Raw genomic sequence first — 22,084 nt, 5'->3', positions numbered from 1 at the left:
AGAGAGAGAGAGAGAGAGAGAGAGAGAGAGAGAGAGAGAGAGAGAATTGAATATACAGAGAGGGAAAGGATGAAATGAGAGAGATTGTATATATATGCGCGTGTGTGAGACAGTCGACAACAACAAGGAATGGAAGTGAGTAGAAAAGTGCCAGGGGACAAAAATAGAGAATTTTAAATACTTGGCAGCGATGGGGATCGAACCCACGACCGTAAGGTACGATAACTCCGCCTGGCCGAGGAGAGGGTAGCGCTACTAACTGTCAGAGCTATCCAGCACTCAGGCGGAGTTTTGTTCTAGGACGCTCGTGGGTTCGAAACCCCATCGCCGCGAAGTTTTTTTTTTTTTATTCTCGATTGTCCTCTGATACTTTTCTACTCACTTTATTCCTTTTTGTTTTCAACATAAGTGCCTGCTCCATTTACTTTTGTGTGCGAGTCCAGTTGTGTGTGCGTTTTCTTGTGTGTATTGCCTTATATCTGTATCAGAGAGAGAGAGAGAGAGAGAGAGAGAGAGAGAGAGAGAGTGTTTGTATGTATTTATTTACATATATATATATATATATATATATATATATATATATATGCATATATATACCTATTTGTGTGTATGTGTGTGTTTGTGTGCGTATGTGGCTGTGTGTTTCTATTGCATTGATCCAACATTTATATATTTTCAGTTACGTTGAGCGGATTTTACATGGCATAACTATATTTCTTATCTGCTATCGTATATGAAATCACCAATTTGTCATTTACATTTGTCTTGTCACCAAGCACGCACCTACTTATCTCAATAATATTTTCACATGTATTATTTACACATATGGTTTGTTTCACGTAATGAATAACGTAAGTCTTGATGGGATTGACGGCACTTGAGCGGATATGACGTAAATTTTCCTTTTTTGTTTGTTCATGATTGTGTCAAGTAGGTACGAGGTTTAGACAATAATAACTTCTCGCAAATGATTTCTTTTTCAACAGTGTTGTTCGCTGCCAAGGTTGATGTAAACATATTAGCTGACGTTTAGATGGTATCCGGTTGTTCCCTAATTTTATGGCATCATATCTTATTCTTTTAACCAAGAGAGCAGTGCTCTCGAAGCCACTCGTCTTTATTGATGTTACTCTACTCCCTGTGTGAAAATGATTATAGCTTAAAATATATTTCTCAGTTTTCTTATTATATCGTCTCATTTGCATGGGATTAAAAATGATAATATATGTTATTATTAATTTATGGTTCAAGATTTGTTTATATCAATCAATTATTTTTTGCATCGCTATAAAATCTGTTGATCAAATATGCATCTCTTCGAATTTATCTGAAATTTAACCAATTTATTACTCAAAACATACTTAGAGTGTATTCATTTCGTATTTTTATCGTAAAGTATTGAAGGGAACATTTCAAATGGCATTTCTATATAAACCGGTCACTCTTTCTATTTTGCATCTTATTTCATGATTTTAATTTAGATATTTAGCATAATTTACATTTGCAGTGCATTCTACTCCAGAATCATATCTTTCTTATTTTAGATATATAAGATTGCACATGATATCTTAAATTTTCATGTATGATAATCATAAAATATTATTTGAACATTAGGGATTTTGAATATACTATATATTTTTCCTCTCGATTCTGGTACTATTTAGAATTTAATCTTCTAGGTAGGAATATGATGCGTTTCGCTATTCTATAAAGGTTGAAATATGAGGGTGCACTCCTATATCATAAATATTGTATTGTGATATTTACTTATAATCATTATAATCAACAGAGCCTATAATTGGTTTTATTGCATTTTTCAATAAGCTCAAAGCGCCTTACAGAAACATTACATCCATGCATGCACAAGACACTTCTACTAAAATGAAGACAAGTTAAACTTGCCTGTTTACAACAATTTGGGAGAGGGAATTATATAGAGTGTTCTTTCATTCTTTATTCTGGAATTGTATGCTGAAACAACAGCAATATATAATATTCAAGATAAATTATTGATACAATCATACAAAATACCGTACAAAATAGTAGGCATCTGGCAATCTTGAGTCCAGTCGGATGATTGTATTGAGAAACAACCTTGTCAATTCTTTTAAACTGTCTTGAAGATTACAATTATTATAAAGCAAATGTTTTGGAGTCTCCAATGCAACTTGCTGAAACGAGTTGGGCTTTTTTTTTTTTTGGGGGGGGGGGGGGGGGGGGAACGAGAGACGCATGCGCAGAATCAAAATGACGTTCTCTCTCTAATAACTTTGGTGACGTCACAGACTATGGGTGACGTCCAATCAAGGGACACTACTCTTCCGCTAATCTCATTCCCTATTGTACACACTTCAAAAGTGTAAAAAGCTAATAAAGATGTTTTAAAATAAACTTCTATACCATGCACCCTACTCGATTGGCCTGTTATCTATAATAATATATTATATTATACACTTATGGTAACAGATCCGCGTAAGATATATAATTGTATAAAAATAAAATTTATTTTGAATTGAGATATTCACCAATTTCTAAATCATTATCATCATTTTAATATTTTTCTTTTACTCCTCTTACTTCTTGTTCTTTTCTTATCGTTTTCTTCGTGAAGCTTTTCTTCTCTGGATGGTGAGTGATATTATTCAATTTCTATCTTATCTGATCTTATCATATTTTTATTTTCATATGACATATTCTTCTTGTACAGAAATTTGAGAAATTTGAGAAATTTGAATAACACCAGTCTTGATTAGATGTGAACTGGGATTTTTTTAAGTTTAAATATAAATCTCTGAGGAGAAATATACTTTTTCGTTTGTTTATATTTTGTTTTTATTTCGTTTGTTTGGTTTTATTTTGTTCGGAGTTTTTATTTTAAAACTATTTTGTATTTTTTTAATTCTGTAAATCACCTCTTTGTATATTATTGTCAAGTTCTATTTTGAAGAAATTACTGGGACGATTCCTTTTCTGTTGAGATGGCTCGAGGGTCCGGGTGCTGATATATGAGTTAGACTTAGGAGGTGGCCACATCTTACTGGAAATCTATATATGTTCCTTCTTCTAGAGGGTTCTTCTTCTTCTTCTTCTTCTTCTTCTTCTTCTTCTTCTTCTTCTTCTTCTTCTTTTTTCTTCTTTTTCTTCGCTCTTTGTTTACCTCTTCTTCTTCCTCCTCCTCTGCCTCTTCTTCTTTCTCCCGTTCCTCCTCCTCCTCCTCCCTCACCTCCTCTTCCTCCCCACCTCCTTTCCTCCTCCTCCTCCTCCTCCTCATCATCATCATCATCATCATCATCATCATCGTCGTCATCATCATCATCATCATCATCATCATCATCATCATCATCATCATCATCATCATCATCACCATCATCTTATATAGTCCGAATAATTCATCTATACTAAGTAGCAATGTCTATTCGGACTTAAATGAAAAGATAAAATGAAAAGATTGATATTTTTTCGGATATTTAAATTTTATAGTGCATTTTGAACGTCTCAACATTGTTTCGTGTCATAATGGAGTCAAGTGGGTTGTTTCATAAATGGAACGTATTAAACAGGAACGAATAAAATTTAACTTATCTACTATAGTAGTGTGTATATCATTTGGATTGATTTATTGATATTTCAGTTAGGCTATTTTATCCTGGTACACTTCTTTAACTGGCCCTGCTTTAATATTGAGGCATGAAAGTTTCAAGTGGCATTGCGAAGGCAGGAATGGAGTTCCCCTTTGAGAAAAAGTTATAGGTTACCAGATTGGCGTCCTTTTGCTAAGCTTAAAGAGTCGTCAACGAACGTCAAAATGATCCCCCTTTCAATGGGTGAAAACAGGGTATACTCTCTTTAAAGATTAAATTTATATACTTAAAGACTGTTTTTAATGAAAAAGGTACGATTTTATGATAGAAAAATACCCTAAAAAGACAAAAATTGAAAAAACGCATTTTGACTATTTTAGTCACTTTTCAAATATAATGGCCGTTTTCTCAGTTCAGCTAGATGTACCTTCCGGACTGAACCGTCGCGCGACATCACATATATGTCATTCTATAAGTCAAATTATATAAATGTAACCTATTGCTACAAAACTGTATTATGTCGGGGTGATCAGGAAGCTGAAAAATAATTTTGCAACACAAAATATTATAAGACTTGTGTAAACTTTGTTTAAATTATTTAAGTGAAGGAATGGGGTTTGCCAAAGGGTGAAAAAATGAAAATTTTACAATTCAGACCATTTTAAGAATAATAATGATAATAATAATAATAATAATAATAATAATAATAATAATAATAATAATAATAATAATAATAATAATATAACAATGATGATAATGATGATGATGATAATAATAATAATAATAATAATAATAATAATAATAATAATAATAATGATAATGATAATGATTAATAATAATAATATAATAATAATAATAATAATAATAATAATAATAATAATAATAATAATAATAATAATAATAATAATAATAATAATAATGATAATCTTTATTGTCCAAATAGGCAATTATGTTGACTATAAATACGTTTTTATGGACATCTGATCTACCCCAGCATTGTACCGGAACACTTCAAAATTCTTGAATCTTGCATTATTAGATGCTTAGGATAGTTTGAAAAATAAGTCACCGTACAATGACAAAACATCTTTTAATACATTTTGGGTCGTGAGAATAGGATGATTCAAAAAGTCTTGTATCTGTGACTTCTTCAATTTTATAGTGACTCACACCTAGTTTAGTCATGACTGTTTGGGTGGGGTTTTAAGACATCCCATGTTGGGATGTGTAAATGTTGCTGCTCGAAGCTCGAAGAAATAAATAATAACGTGAGGTTGAATGTAAGCTTCAATTTAATTACAAAAACAGATCAAATGAACGTTTCGGGTTTCCCTTTTATCAACAAAACAGGATGATTGAAACACCACAGATGAATGAGATGATGTGCTAGTGGCGTATAACTACGCCACTACCACATCATCTCATTCATCTGTGGTGTTTCAATCATCCTGTTTTGTTGATAAAGGGGAAACCCGAAACGTTCATTTGATCTGTTTTTGTAATTAAATTGAAGCTTACATTCAACTTCACGTTATTATTTATTACATGGTGGGATGGGAAGTCACTGTTTCTCAGTCTTCTATCCCCTCTATATTATTTCCTTTTCCATGTTGCTCTCTGTCCTTGTTTTGGAATTATATTACTTGCTTTTGTTCTGGCCCTGGCCGGAGTGCTTGGCGGATATGAAAATGGTCAAATGCATAGTGTTGGAGATTATATTTTTTACATTGTAAGTCATCTCTCTGTTGTGTAATATTATTAAGTTTTAAACATATCATTTAAAGGTTTGAGTGTATTCCTTTTCGTGGGATCCTTTGCTGGTATCTGGATGAGTACTCTGATAGTATGCTCTTACCATGCACCTATTTTAAAAGAGATTAATTATATTTTGATCCTTGTAAATCATTTTTTTAGATTAATAATTTTGTGTGGTGACTTTGTTAGGTATTGACTATATCGTATCTATTATATTTAACTGTGCATGGGTCAGAATAGATCCATTGTGTTGTTTTAATTCTGAAAACAGACAGAAGCATATTACTCCTCCCTTTCTGTTTCTGTTCTCCCATTTATCTAATCCTCTCATCTGCCTTTGTCTTTGGCGCAAATGAGACCTTAATTTAGTTGCAAGCGCCGTTAAACACTCAAAACAAAACAAAACACGAGACTTCTTTAGATCTTCTTTATATTATGTCTCGGGTATAGGACTTTTTATGAAAATGCAGATCTTCGTAATATTTCTATATATGAAGGATAATTGTTTTTGGCTAAAATGAAAAAAAGGTGTTTTGTCATTGAACAGCGGTATTATACACATCGTTTGTGTACACAGTTTGGTAATTTATTTGGTTATGTAATCAAGTAAATAAAGCATCAAGGTTAAAACTGACCCTTTTGTGTTGTTATGATTAGATAGAACATTTTCAAGACGAGAGTTGGTCAATGTCAATGATACATTGTGCGGCTAGTGGTATGACACTCGCTTTCGGATCGGAAGGTCCTGGGTTCGAGCCTCGCTCGGCGCATAGTTGAGTCCTTGGACAAGGCTCTTTACTCACATTCTCTCACCGTACTCAGGTGTAAAATGAGTACCTGGCGTTGTCTCTGTCCCAAAAATTTGTAATATCGCCTGACAGGCGTCATGTCTCGTCCTACATGTTATGTGTTGCTGTTGGCCCTTGTAAAGCGCTTTGAGCACGTTTAATGGATATTGCGCTATATAAAAGCTCAAGTTGTTTTTTTTTAACATCAAATAATGACATTTTGACTTCTTTTTCAAAATGACTTGGTATAAAGCGCAATATGACTAAATGTGCTCGATATGCTTTACAAGCGGCCCCAAGCCCATAGCAAAAGTGAACATGATGCATCACGAGGCATAGTGCTGCGCTATTACAATTATTAAGACATAGACACTGGGTGGGGTTCCTTACCTCCCATAATGGGCAAGGAGGTACTTGCCGTGTCTTCTATTCCCCTATATCGGCTTTCCAACTTGCTTTCTGTTTTTGTTTTGGAATGAGATTACTTGGTTTTGTCCAGGCTCAGGCCGGATACCTTGGCTGAGAGGAAACAGTCAAATGTATGGCTAGTTTTGGGAGATGATATTATTTTCCTTGTAAATCATCTCTGTTATGTAATGTTATTTTGTAAATTTAACATATGATTTGTAAACATTTGAGTGTATTCCTCTTAGTGGGATCTTGTGCTCCTTGTATGGGTAAGACTTTTAGGTGATCTCAAACTATTTGAACCAATTCCCCTTTGTCTTACCTTTTCTTGGGTGTTTTATTTGTAATTCTTGAACTTTTTCCTATCCTATTTGCTTCCTTTTTTCTGGCGCTGATATGACCTTAACGTGTTGCAAGCGCCGTAAAACCCTTAAAAACCTAAAAACAAACAAGACATAGACAACACTGTCACCAGCCAGGTACTCATTTTGCAACGGAATTCGGTAAGAGGGAGCGAGTAAAGAGACTGTTTCTATGACTCAAGTTTGTGTCATTCACAGCAGAACTCAACACATGGACCTTACACAGGTCCAAAGGCGAGTGACATACCACAAGACCGCAACGTCTCTTTTAGATGATTAGAAATAAAAATAAATAAAAATAAAAATAAAATTCCCTTTATTCATCCCCAAGGGGAAATTTGTCTTTATGGTCTATTCCAAGGGAAGACTGGAATAACCCAGGCGTCAGCCGCAGAGCAGCACCGCAAAGTGAGCTAGGGCGAGGTGACTTGCTCAAGGCCACACAACGCAGCGGCGGGTGATTGAACTCGGTACCTTTCGGCTCCACTGAGCCACGCTGCCCCTAAGAAAAACCAAAGATTGAAGAAGCGGAAAGGCTAAAGACAGCTGAATGGAGAATCGGCACGCAAAAAGTCGCAAAAGTGTCGAGATAAAAAAATAATGAAGAAAATTCTCCTGCGTATCCTTTCTTGTGTCATTTGTGAAGTTTGGAAAAGAATCGGAATTTTTGTCGATGTGATTTATCTTAAATGTAAAGATGAGAACGCCATAATCGTAAATTGGAAGTCATAATGTTTTGATAAGGGGATGAGAACGCCATAATCGTAAATTGGAAGTCATAATGTTTTGATAAGGCTTCCAGGAAACGGGGTGGTCAAGCTTGGAGTGACTATCATGGACCCGCATTCCTTCTATGGTTTTCACTGATGGTCATTTCACCTAGGGCCACATAAATATGTACCTCCCTGTTCCCAACAAGTACGCCATAGAGGGATACCAGCATATTGGACTCTTTGAACATTCATATGAATCAGATGCAGATGTATTAAACAAATGTAAATGCAAAATGTTCAAAAGCGAACGAAATTTGTATCCAGAAACGTTTCAAGTTCAAACCATTCTTCAATCAACAGCGAAAACGTTTTATTTTGCTGCTCACCGATGAACGACTTTAGTTTCAAAGTGTTTTGTTTTATTTGTTTCTTTTTTCTTTTTTTTTTTTTTTTTTTTTTTTTGGGGGGGGGGGTGGCTCTTTTTTAATGCTGTTATGTTCAGTTGAATTATGGTCTTTCAACAGACAAAAATAGTAAAACAAAATCAAAAACGCTTCTTTTTGTGATTTGAAAATATAGTATCATTCTCTGCCACATACAAGATGGTTATCCAAAATTTTTACAAGAACAATATCCGGGCACTTTAAAAAGCAGACACCTGTCTGCATTTGAGTAAGTGTAGAGGCATAGGTTGATAAACGTTTGTACACATTTTCCTCGGCAAAATCCTCTCACTCTGTACAGAAAGAAGAGGGGGGGGGGGGACGTTATTAATCCTCTTTTAATAATAAATAAGATAAGGTAAACTCGAGAAAGTGGGGAAGACAACATGTAAAACTTTGGCAGTGCATTACGCTTTTTGTTTACCTTGTGAAAATCTACTTTGCATAAGTTAACTGTTGTATGCAGTTATATACATAAAATAAAGCTAGAGGTAAGTCAATTCTCAAATTACACATTGAAATTGAAAATCAATTCAATCAACTTTCAAAATGTTCATCTCTCTACTTTACGTGATGTCATTTCTCCATATCTATTTCAGTAGACCAGATGGCCCACTCATTTTAAAGCTAAAACTGAGATCCTAAATCAATGTTTTAAGTAATTTGAATCATCTGAGAGTTTGCCTTTTGTGTCTATCTACGGCTTCGGTCTTCCTAAAGGAACGTGAAAAAAACACTGAAAATTCGTAAGTACGAGGAATGTACCATGGACTTGCTTATTAAAAAAAAAAAACAATTTGACTTAATTTGAATGATTTCTACATTTCAACATGTGCATAATCTGTTGGTGTAAAGTTTAACATCTCTATATAGTTTTATTGGTCATGACTTGGATATCGAAAGTTGGCAACGTTCAGGGCATAAACAAAAAAAAACAGTTTTTAAAAAACTCACACCCGTCCGTCCATGTGGCCCAGGATGCCTTGAGGGAACATGTATAATCCATCAAACAAATGATGTCAGCAGGAATCACCTAGGTTGTACAAAGTGGACAAATTGGGGGGGGGGGGGGGGGGGGTAATCATCTTGCCCAGGGGAAAAAGACAAAATTATATGAAGCCTTAACCACTCGTTCACCAGACCTAAACAAACCCTATATTAATCCAAATAGATGCAACACACCCATACACACACAAACATATAAGCACACAGCAGGCACACACACAATCACACACACACATACACACACTCACACACACACATATATATATATATATATATATATATATATATATGCGAAGTGGTCGAGTCGTTAAGGCATTGCACTGTGATCCGGATGACTCGGGTTCGAGCCCCGCTTCAAGCACTTTTGTTTTTTTTTCCTTGAGCAAGATTATTAACCCCCAATTTGCTCACTTGGACAACATGGGTGATTCCTTTTGACATCAAACATCTTGTTTGATGAGTTATTTATATTCCTTTGTGGAATGCCTAGCAGACGATATCTTATGATATCGTGGCGAAAAAGCCATAACTACAAGTCACTATTGGAATGGAAACCGATAAGTGAAAGAATTTTATACACAAGACACAACTCAAAATACACCAAGCTATCAATCCTCACATGTTACCCACCTACAGAGGATTCATATGAAGAAAAGAAAACGAGTATATATATATATATATATATATATATATATATATATTAATATATATATATATTACATATTATATATACATATATATGACCCTTCGCCTCAAAACGGTATTAAGTCGGGTTGGTTAAGATGTTGAAAATTGAATTTATAGCCAGAAATATCAGACTTGTGTTGAGTTTATATGATTTATTGAGGAGAATGGATACCATATTTTAGGGTGCTAATGCCAACAATTTATATTTTTGACCAGTTTAGCATTTAATTCGGCTTTTAAGCATCTAGATCGTTCCGACATAATACCGTTTTGAGACGATGGGTCATATATATATATATATAATATATATATATATATATATATATATATATATATATATAAGCATACCCACAAAATCCATGTCTGATAAACTGCAAGCCATTGGAGGATTGCTTGATGTACCGGCGAACACCGTACACATCTACTAGAGATGAGTTCGCGTAAAATCGCTCCATTCTGAAAGTGATATAAACAATAACAATGAAATAATATATATAATGTAAGAAGGATTGGTCTATCAGTATATCTATGATAACGTAACAGAGTGAGTAAGACAGCTTATCGGGAACATAAGCAGATAGACAGATGACTTTGATGATGATTACACACATACACACACTCTCTCACGCGCACACACACACATATATATATATATATATATATATATATATATATATTATATATATATTATATATATATATATATATTATATATTATTCTTATATATGTCTGTGTTGTGTGTGTTTGTTTGCATGTGTAAGTATATGATATTATATACGACATTTAAAGGAAAAGTCATATATTTAGTCTTAAATAAGTTAGGCTAGGAAACGAAGAGAAAAAAATAAAGTGAGTAGATGTGACTCATATATAAGGGAACAACACAAAACAAACAACGTTTCGGCCCTTGGCCTTCGTCAGGAGACAGAAAACACAAACACAAATATGTAAATTTACAAAATATCCCATTTCGTCAAATGTGGAAATACATTATATTTGAAAATGTGGAAACACATTTGACGAAATGTGATATTTTGTAAATTTACATATTTGTGTTTGTGTTTTCTGTCTCCTGATGGAGGCCAAGGGCCGAAACGTTGTTTGTTTTGTGTTGTTCCCTTATATATGAGTCACATCTAACTCACTTTATTTTTTTATCTCCATTTTACTGGCTCATTTAGGCACCTCTAGCTTAGGAAACGAACTCACGTGGAGCAGCATTGATCTTGGTCACCTTGCATTGTTGGATTCATCCTAAACTCGGAACCTTTGGTACAAAATGACAAATTGCAGGCATTTTTTTTTTAATGAATTCGTTCTCAAAAATCTATTAATCATTGAGGGGTCACCAATCACACGGGAAAGAAAGAATGGAAATCAAATTATAAGTTCTACACATGAATAATATTACTATCACATGAAGCTATAAATTTTACAAAAATAATGTGTGACGTCAGATTGTCAAATTTTAAATAATGAAAATAAAGTATAGAGCGCAAATAGACTAGAGTTTCATTTAATTGTAAATGTATTGCAATCAAAGATAACGAAATTATAATCGTTTGAGGGGTAGAATAAATTATTTCTTGCAATCTTGTATTTTGAAATCCAAACTTCAAACCCATCGTGCGTTCACAAGCTAGTGAAGCGGTTGTCAACACGACCAGCATTCTAAAAAGCAAGAGTGCAAGAATCTTAAAACAATACACATGCACACGTAAACCGGTCTGTGGCCTTATGTCCTACAAGACATGCACACGTAAACAGGTATGTGGCCCTATGTCCTACAAGACATGCACACGTAAACAGGTATGTGGCCCTATGTCCTACAAGACATGCACACGTAAACAGGTCTGTGGCCCTATGTCCTACAAGACATGCACACGTAAACAGGTATGTGGCCCTATGTCTTACAAGACATGCACACGTAAACAGGTCTGTGGCCTTATGCCCCACGAGGAATCAAGAGGCTTAAGTAATGCATACACAGGAAACATTAATTGTATAACTTGAAATAAAAGGGAAAGCGGAAAACCCCGAAAAGATGTCAGGCTGTAAAGAATGGAGCCGTGATCACTTTTGTTAACAAGAATTGTGTAACACAAAAATACATAAATTATTATTAAATTATAACATGTGTATCAGGGTTTTAAGTTTTAGTGTACTTGTTTGAGACCCTACAGAAATCCACATTATATTTGATAGCCAAAAGCAATTATGGACTTGTTTTAAAACCCAATAACGTTGGTGTTTTGGAGAGATTTTGCAATTTGGGTTGTCATGCGTGCAAATAAGTACACGCAGGACCCACGCATCGATATGGTGTCATCAACCAGTCAAAAGAAATTGATATTGAAGTAAAAATGACAAGATTCAGGAAATTAAAGCTTACTCACGTTTCTAAAAAATACTCACTCACACTTATCAAATTTGTTTACAATCGAGTTTCATAAGTTCTTTAAAATGAACGTTAAGCATGAAATTCATACATAATATATAACACGGTTTTGAGAGAGTTAACACATTTAAGTAACAAAGTTATTAGTAAAATGTGAATAAAAATCTTGTATTCTAATTATAATTGAACAGTCAAAATCACATATCCATAACAAATCCGGAGCTTTAACCATCTCCTTACCAACTACAGGAAAAACGTCACATTCGTTACGATACAACCAACATTTTTCTTATTCAAATTTATTTTGTACATCAAAATAATTAAAATAAAATGAACAGTGTGTTGTAGGGCATGTTTTTGCTAGAACATTTTGTATCGCAAGAACTTTACTGTTATTGTGTCTGAGTGATAAAAAATATATTTTGTGTTAGTTGGGTGTGAGGTTTTGGGGAAAATCCTGAAAATGGCTGGTAAGGAGGGGGTTAAAGAAGCGCAAAATTCACTGAATTTACTCAAAACGCATTGCAAGGGGTCCCTGTTCCTACACCAAACCTTTAGGACTAGACTGACGCCCGTTAGACACTATTACAATTTTTTCGACAGATCGGGTACCGTTCCGGTACTCATATTACATCTGATTACGATGAGAGAATGTGAGTCAGCTTTGCGTCGTCACAGCGGGACTCGAACCTGACATCAACGGAATCGAAAGCTAGTGTCATACAGCAAGACAAGAAAAGGCGCAAAACGTTAGTGAAAATTATATTATGACATCATCTTTAGTTGAGACATGTCAGTAGTCTAAAAAAAAAATTTAAAAATTGAGCTTTTATATAGCGCAATATCCACTTAACGTGCTCAAAGCGCTTTACAAGGGGTCCCTGATCAACAGCAACATTTAACATGTAGGACGAGACATGACGCCTGTTAGGCGATATTACAATTTTTCGGACAAAGACAACGCTGTTAACGGCCAGGTACTCATTTTACACCTGAGTACGGTGAGAGAATGTGAGTAAAGAGTCTTTTCCAAGGACTCAACTATGCGTCGAGCGAGGCTCGAACCCAGGACCTTCCGATCCGAAATCGAGTGTGATATCACTAGACCACATAGCCACACAGTCTAGTTAAAGGTTACCGCCGAAAAGCTGTGAACTGTTACAAAACATTATTCAGCCCATGACCTCAAGAAGTCGGGGAGATCGGATCAAGATAGACACAGAGTTTGATACCGCTTTTTTTAGTGGTGGATAGCCAGGACCGTATAGATAGAATGCGCTTAGCCAAGGAGTTCACAACATTGCCATCCGGAAGTATAACGGACCAACACACAAACTCTGTGTAACCATAAACTTTTATAGTCTGGTTAATACAGTTTAGTGAGAACAACTCACAAACGCGGATGGCGAAAACAATAACAAAGGCCTGAGTGACTTCGAACTATCTATAGCGCTACGCTCTCCCCAGCCAGTAAGATGGCGGGTTCGAGTCCCAACCGCTGCGAAATTTTTATTCTCTATTGTCTTCTGGAACTTTCCTACCCACTTCAATTCTTGTTATTATATTATTCAAATAGTTCATTGAGTCAATGTTGTTGTTTTTTTTTAAGTTTTATGCTATTCTTGTGTGAAACATATCGATAAATTATGATCCGATAATACTTATCAACCACTGCCTCGATTTTAAGCAAGTAGTCCTTCAAAGCCAATACTTCCCTTGGAGCCGGAGTTTATCCCGGTTTCTATATATAGCGTGACACGACATGGACAATAACAATTGCTTGCTACCCTTTGGATAGGACGATAGTCTATCGCAATGTACTTTCGCCAGATCTAACAGACCCAGCTGTCCAATCAATGCTGGGTGGACAGGGGGGATGGGGGGAGGTCCGAAAAAAACAACTCGACTGCACGCGTGATCGATCGTGGTCCCTTTGCGTGTGAAGCGAGTGCTCTACCAACTGAGCTGCCTGGACCCCCCCTCACCCCCCCCCCTCCCCCCGTCCCCTCCAGTTTAATTCGAGTTAAATATGTAAATCCAACGTTCAGTTTTAAAATTCAAACCGATTGTATAGATAGTTCGAAGATGACGTCACTCAGGTCTTTGTTAATGTTTTTTGCCATCCGCGTTTATGAGTAATGCTAACTAAACTGTATTAACCTGACTATAAACGCTCATGGATACACACAGTTTTGTGTGTTAGTCCGTTATACTTCCGGATGGCAATGTTTTGAGCTTCTTAGCCAAGCGCATACTATCTATACCGTTTTGTGACGACTGGTCACAACTGGCATTGCTGTTACTGCTCACTTGTTGGAAAGGTTTAGATATAATGTGTTGTTGAGAAAAATGAAGCCTGTGTGTGAGTAAAAATTAAATAAAATAAAATAAATAATAAATTCCCTTTATTCATCCCTAAGGGGAATTTTTTTTTAGGGTCTATTCCAAGGGAAGACTGGAATAACCAGGAGTCAGCCGCAGTGCAGCGCCGCAAAGTGAGCTAAGGCTAGGTGACTTGCTCAAGGCCACACAACGCGGCGGGTTGTCGAACTCGGTACCTTTCAGGTACGAAGCAAAGACCATACCGCTGAGCCAAGCTGTCGGCCACCTTAAAGTATGAGCTTTTATATAGCGCGATATCCACTAAACGTGTATAAAACGTTTTACAAAAGATCCCTGGCCGACAGCAACACTTACATGTAGGACGGACATGACGCCTGTTCGGCGATAATACATTTTTTTTCGGACAAAAGCAACGCTGTCGACGGCCAGGTACTCATTTTACACCTGAGTACGGTGAGAAAATGTGTGAATGTGAGCCTTTTCCAAGGACTCAACTATGCGCCGAGCGATACTCGAACCCAGGACCTTCCGATCCGAAAGCGCGTGTCATACTACTACTAGACCACATATCCATACTTACCAGGCTGATTCCTAGAACCTATCCCAATGATACAACCGTCACGGTCATAAATGAAGTCAGTCAAAGGGCCCAATGATTTCTTAAATTGTAACCAAGCACGTAGATTGTGTTGGTGACGTTCGTGATTTAGGGCTGACCTACATCCAGTACATCGTTTGTTTTGGTCAGTATTCCGATGAGGTTTGGTTGGACCGTAGCCATTCCAGTTAGACCTTGTAAAGAAAACATTTTTTAAAAGTTTAGTTTATGTAAATGCTTGGGGTAAAGAGACGGAGGGAGAAAAAGGAGAGAGAATATTGTGACGTCGTCATTGTAATATAAAATCCCCAATCATGCAATAGATAGTATGCGCTTGGCTAAGAAGCTCATAACATTGCCATCCGGAAGTATAACGGACCAACACACAAAACTGTGTGTATCCATGAACGTTTATAGTCGGGTTAATACAGTTCAGTGAGCATTACTCATAAAACGCGGATGGCAAAAACAATAACAAAGACCTGAGTGACGTCATCTTCGAACTATCTATACAACAACATAATATCATACAGGCAAACAGCGATAGAAACATATTCGCTCTAAGTATCCAGTATGTTTATTGAAGAGATCCCATACATTATGTCAGTGGATCCAGCAGGTTTATTGAAGAGATTCCATACATTATGTCAGTGGATCCAGTAGGTTTATTGAAGAGATACCATACATTATGTAAGTGGACCCAGTAGATTTATTGAAGAGATACCATACATTATGTAAGTGGACCCAGTAGGTTTATTGAAGAGATACCATACATTATGTAAGTGGACCCAGTAGATTTATTGAAGAGATACCATACATTATGTAAGTGGACCCAGTAGATTTATTGAAGAGATACCATACATTATGTCAGTGGACCCAGTAGGTTGATTGAAGAGATACCATACATTATATCAGTGGATCCAGCAGGTTTATTGAACAGATTCCATACATTATGTCAGTGGATCCAGTAGGTTTATTGAAGAGATCCCATACATTATATCAGTGGATCCAGTAGATTTATTGAAGAGATCCCATACATTATGTCAGTGGATCCAGTAGGTTTATTGAAGAGATTCCATACATTATGTCAGTGGATCCAGTAGGTTTATTGAGGAGATCCCATACATTATGTCAGTGGATCCAGTAGGTTTATTGAAGAGATTCCATACATTATGTCAGTGGATCCAGTAGGTTTATTGAAGAGATCCCATACATTATGTCGGTGGTTGGTATTACATCGAAGATGTATCGGATTGGCTAGTATTGATTAGTATAATGATTTTGTGTTTTCATCCTATCAAAATAATTAGTGTCATCTGAACCAAAGAATAAAGCGGACAGAAATTAAACGCCCTACCTTTTGGCATTTTCCGACGTGCACATAATATTTGTAGGTCGAATGACCGAGCACGATTATGGGCTTGTTCTAATGAATATTAATTTGTGTTGGTTTAAGAGTATTTCCATTACAACAACGAGCCCATAACTGGGTAATCAGACTTGCAAAATGTCGTTGTTGTTATTTTTACTATAATAGCTTCTGAAAATCTCATCTCACGAAGTCCCCCGTTTGAGAGCTTCTGCCAAGATCAGGGCAATATTTGAAGGACGAGTTTTCTGGCCAAATCTTTACATATATCTGTTTCCAGAGTACGACTGTAAACTGGTTAAATTGATGGTCATAATGCTTTTATTCCTTTTGGCTGTCAAACGTAGGATTCAATAGTCGTAGCGGCACTTCCTTCCTAATGACGCATGGTAGCTTAGTAACACTGGCTCTAAACTATCGGAACAATGGCGGATGCCCTTACGAAATATTACTCCGGCTAGCATAAAGGATATCCAGAGGGAAAAAACACATACATTTGATCATGTTTTGACTTTTACACATTCTGATCACAAGGCATATGAAAGTTCTAGCCAGCATGAAAAATAAAAAGTAATGATTTTCTTTGTTTAGAACCAAGATGGACACCGTTGCCGGGAGGCGTGACATCAGACTATTGAATCGTATTATCGAACGATAAAAATGATCACCAACATATCAAAATATTTAATGTGAAAAATTGGGGAGGAAGGCATTAGGATAGTACAAGATAGGGACAGTGCCAGACAAAACAGTAAGAATATGACAAGAAAAATATTATCCCATAAAATCAGCCTTCCACGTTGTGGGGATCGAATCTTAATCCTCGATATATGTATTGATAGTTCGAAGTTGACGTCACTCAGGTCTTTGTTATTGTTTTTGCCATCCACGTTTCTGAGTAATTCTCACTAAGCTTTATTAACCAGACTATAAACGTTCAACGTTACACATAGTTTTGTGTGTTGGTCCGTTATACTTCCGGATGGCAATGTTGTGAGCTTCTTAGCCAAGCGCATACTATATATATTTAACATTTCTTTAAGGTTTGAGATCCATTTACCCACAGCAATTCTAGATTTGATTAGCAATAATGAAGGATACAAAATATATTCTCTTATAAACAAATTGATAGTTTTAGAAATTTATCTACTTTCAAAAATATTATGTAAGAATACTTGTTGTTCAAGGTCGTCATTTTAAGTCTATTGAATGAATAAATGCATGGTCATAAAGTAAAATGTCTTGTCATATATCGATGTGATGTTAAATCACACTTTCCATACAGGATCAATAAAGTATAGCGTATGTTATCTTAATACCAGTCAGGCGTGTTACCATTACACGGGTCCAAATTTAAAATAAAATTAAAAACTTGATGCTTGAAAAAAAGTCTCGGGTTTGAGAATGTATAAGTAGAGGTAGACCTTGTGGTGGCCGTTCGATCCATCAGCAATAAAAATTTTGAATATTTCTTATGGTACAGAAAAACCAAGGATTGATTCGTTGACTGATTAACTGATTAATTTATTTAATGTTAGACTAATTGACCAATTGATAATGATGATAATTTTTGGTGTCGAATTGCCACAATTGTAACAAATTGAAAAGGAAATGAATATGTTTATGTTTTGTATATCGCACGTGTGAAAGAGAGAGAGAGAGAGAGGAAGAGAGAGGAGAGAGAGAGAGAGAGAAAATAAGTAGGAGTGAAATCTGTCAAATGTTAACTTATCATTTAACGTTATAACAAGTGTAACTAAATGACAAATTGTCATATTTATGGACGTAAATTATATTAAATTATATATTATTATTATTATTTTATTATTATATATATTATTATTATTATTATTATTATTATTATTATTATTATTATTATTATTATTATTATTATTATTATTATTATTATTATTATTATTATTATTATTATTATTTATTATTATTATTATTATTATTATTTTATTATTATTATTATATATTATTATTATTATTATTATTATATTATTATTATTATTATTATTATTATTATTATTATTATTATTAATTATTATTATTATTATTATTATTATTATTATTATTTATTATTATTATTATTATTATTATTATTATTATTATTATTATTATTTATTATTATTATTATTATTATTTTTTATTATTATTATTATTATTATTATTATTATTATTATTATCATTATTATTATTATTAATTATTATTATTATTATTATTATTATTATTATTATTATTATTATTATTATTATTATTATTATTATTATTATTATATTATTATTATTATTATTATTATTATTATTATTATTATTATTATTATTATTATTATTATTATTATTATTAATTATTATTATTATTACTATTATTATTATTATTATTATTATTATTATTATTATTATTATTATTATTATTATTATTATTGTTTACTGACTTTTGATAAGGATCGTGGTGATTCCATCCATTATGAATGGTTGGGTTTGTGCTATTGGCCACGTAGGTTGATGGGCCATTTGTATTCTGAGCCCATATTATAGTGATGACTTGTATCAGGCTAAGGAATCCATCTATATATCCTAGCAATTTCATCTGTAATAAATAGAAATGAATTATTACATTCCTTGTCATCTGCCATTATTCTATTCGACAAGTGGGGGGGGGGGAGGGGAGGGGGGAGGGGGGAAGGGGGGGGGGTTGGTGCTTTTTTTCCGCGCGAATGCATTTGGGGTATTCTGGTCGAGGCACTCCAACAGATGACTCTGCCCAGGTTTGTTTTTTTGTTTTTTTTTCGGAGGCGTATTTTATCTCAGGTTCAAGTCGGGGCTATTAGTGAAGCCAGCCCACGTGCAATTCTTTTCTATTCATCTAAATATAAATAACCTATTGATAAGCTCTTTGTCACAAAACTGTAATTTCAATTTTGCCTTGTCTTTTAATGTACAGGATTATGTGGAAAAATAATCTGTTGAGAAAGGCTTCAATTTTCGTAAATAGATTCTGGGTCATTCTCTCCAGAGAGATAAGAAACATTGAAAAATAGGCACAGCATCTTTTCAGATATAACTTTTGATTTCAAGAGGGCAAGAAGAGATATTTTTCTTTCCCAATCGTTACTTTAACTCACTCGATCCTAGGGATTTTTTTGCCACTTTTCAAAATTGGAGAAAAAAATATATTAAAATGAGCATGTGCATAGATAGTTTTATTCAACTACCATCAACATTCAAAAACCAAAAACATTAGCTTTGATACTACGCCTATAATTTGTCTCAGAAAAATGCAATAAATAGGCATGGGGTAAAGGAAACCCGGGTAAACTACGGATATCGTCGGTGTTAGGGTTGAGTGAGTTAATGTTTCCTCCTCTTCCTTCTGCCTTGGCAATTCCCCTGGCTGAAAATTTGAATTTTATTAAAGTTTATTTGTTTGTCATTGAAATTCTGTAAAATAAAAAACAACATTTCCATGAAATGACTATCGCAACTCCCGACTGACCAACAACAAAGACAGATAACAAACGAAAGTATTTCAAATGGAAATCTAAAAAGCAATCAATACTCTTCAATAGTCGTAACGTCACTTCCTTCCTTATGACGCATGGTAACTTAGTAACACTGGCTCTAAACTATCGGAACAATGGCGGACGCCCGTATGAAATATTTCTCCGGCGACCATAAAAGCGTTTCCAGAGGAAAAAAACCCCATAAATTTGATCATGTTTTGACTTTTACACATTCTGATCACAAGGCATATGAAAAGGGAATGAAAAGTTCTAGCCAGCATGAAGAATAAAAATTAATGATTTTCTTTGTTTAGGACCAAGATGGCCGCCGTTGCCGGGTGGCGTGACATCAGACTACCGAATCCTATTAAATGTTTCTATCAGTCTGTCTATAACCTTAAAATTAAAAAAAAATCATGCCTTTTTCGTCACGACATTATAAGTTATCGTCGCCTAGGCATTCGACGAAGGAATATTTATAGATAACTCATCAAACAAGACCAATCACATCGATACTACGACAGTTAGGTTATGTGGTCTTGTGGTATGACACTCGCTTTCGGATCGGAAGGTCCTGGGTTCGAGCCTCGCGCTCGGCGCATAGTTGAGTCCTTGGAAAAGGCTCTTTACTCACATTCTCTCACAATATTCAAGTGTAAAATGAGTACCTGGCCGTTAACAGCGTTGTCTTTATCCGAAAAATTGTAAAATCGCCTAACAGGAGTCATGTTCCGTCCTACATGTTAAATGTTGCTGTTGGCCAGGGACCCCTTGTAAAGCGCTTTGAGAACATTTAGTGGATATTGCGCTATATAAAGCTCAATTTTAATTTAATTTTCTTTAGGTTACAAACTTATTTTGTTAATGAATCTTCTTACCCTGCTTTTGATTTATCTACAGTTGAAAGTAGGAAGATGAAAATGACAACAACAATGATGATATTATATAATTCATATTTAAACAACTCGAACTCACCTCTTTTCCAACTCGAGCCCAAGGAGAATAATGTACTCTCGTGTGTTATATAATAGTACAATATATGGACAAAAGTCGATTAAATTCAGCCATTTGTTTTCGTTCTCACACTCATAAATGGGCCAGTTATTGGGGGTTTGTCACAAAGACCCTTGGTTACACTCTTAGATATCGATAAATACATTATACGGACCCCAGTTTAACCAAACCAATCAATAACAATGTAAAATTGAATGTGAGCTTCAATTTAATATACGAAAACAGATAAAATGGACGTTTCAGGATTCCCTTTATCAACAAAACAGGGTGAATGAAACACTACAGACGAATGAGATAATGTGATAGTGGCGTTGTTAGCTGTTTTCGTATATTAAATTGAAGTTTTCATTCAATTTCACATTGTTATTTATTTATTCGAGCCTCGAGCAGCAACATTTACATTACCTTGAGGACATATGATTTCATGTTTCTCTGTCTATTTTTTTTTATTGACCTATTTCAATCCTTTATTCTTGGCATTTCTGGATTAGAGATAGTTAGTGAGACCAACTTGCTGTTGGCTTGGGACCCCTTGTATAGCGCTTTGAGAATATAATCTGGATACTGCAATATATAAATTCTCATCCTTTTCCTTTTTTTTTTTTTACTTTATATTTTTCAAGAAAGTTCAGAATTTGATACCAGTACAATAGAATACGTGCTGATTCTTTGAAAGTTTGCCTGTTTAATCAGCCATCTTCATTGTGATCCCTTAGGTGGTTGAGAGAATGAAGAGAGTCCGAACGATAAGTTTGAAATCCATATTTGTGACCCTTCGCCTCAAAACGGTATTAAGTCGGGATGGTTAAGATATTGAACATTGAATTCATAGCCAGAAATAACAGACGTGTTGAGTTTGTATGTTTTATTGATAAGAATGGATACCATATTTTAGGATGCTAATGCTAACAATTTATATTTTTGTCCAGTTTAACATTTAATTCGGCTTTTAAGCATCTGTTCGTTCCGACATAATACCGTTTTGAGACGATGGGTCACATTTGTGTGTCGCTGGATGACTCAGTGGCTAGTGCGACTGCTAGCTGATCTCTCTCTCTCTCTCTCTCTCTCTCTCTCTCTCTCTCTCTCTCTCTGTGTCTCTCTCTCTCTTTCT

General features: G+C 35.0%; 1 protein-coding gene across 1 annotated transcript; it reads right to left on the bottom strand.

The window, feature by feature from the left end:
* Nucleotides 1-8,083: 8,083 nt before the first annotated feature.
* Nucleotides 8,084-20,971, bottom strand: LOC144963814 (uncharacterized). Its single transcript, XM_078897748.1, has 6 exons — nucleotides 20,932-20,971; nucleotides 18,889-19,043; nucleotides 15,064-15,275; nucleotides 10,952-11,009; nucleotides 10,091-10,198; nucleotides 8,084-8,343 (listed from the first exon to the last, which is right to left on the bottom strand). The coding sequence occupies exons 2-6, from the start codon at nucleotides 19,041-19,043 to the stop codon at nucleotides 8,214-8,216; spliced, it is 663 nt and encodes a 220-aa protein (XP_078753874.1). The 5' UTR covers nucleotides 20,932-20,971; the 3' UTR covers nucleotides 8,084-8,213.
* Between the last annotated feature and the right edge of the window lie 1,113 nt (nucleotides 20,972-22,084).

The sequence above is a fragment of the Berghia stephanieae genome, chromosome 2, assembly GCF_034508935.2.
Source record: "Berghia stephanieae isolate SIO BIC M18660-M18661 chromosome 2, UCSD_Bste_1.3, whole genome shotgun sequence".
NCBI lineage: Eukaryota > Metazoa > Mollusca > Gastropoda > Nudibranchia > Aeolidiidae > Berghia > Berghia stephanieae.
Note: the sequence above shows the minus strand (reverse complement) of the source record. Positions and strands in the feature narration are given on the sequence as shown.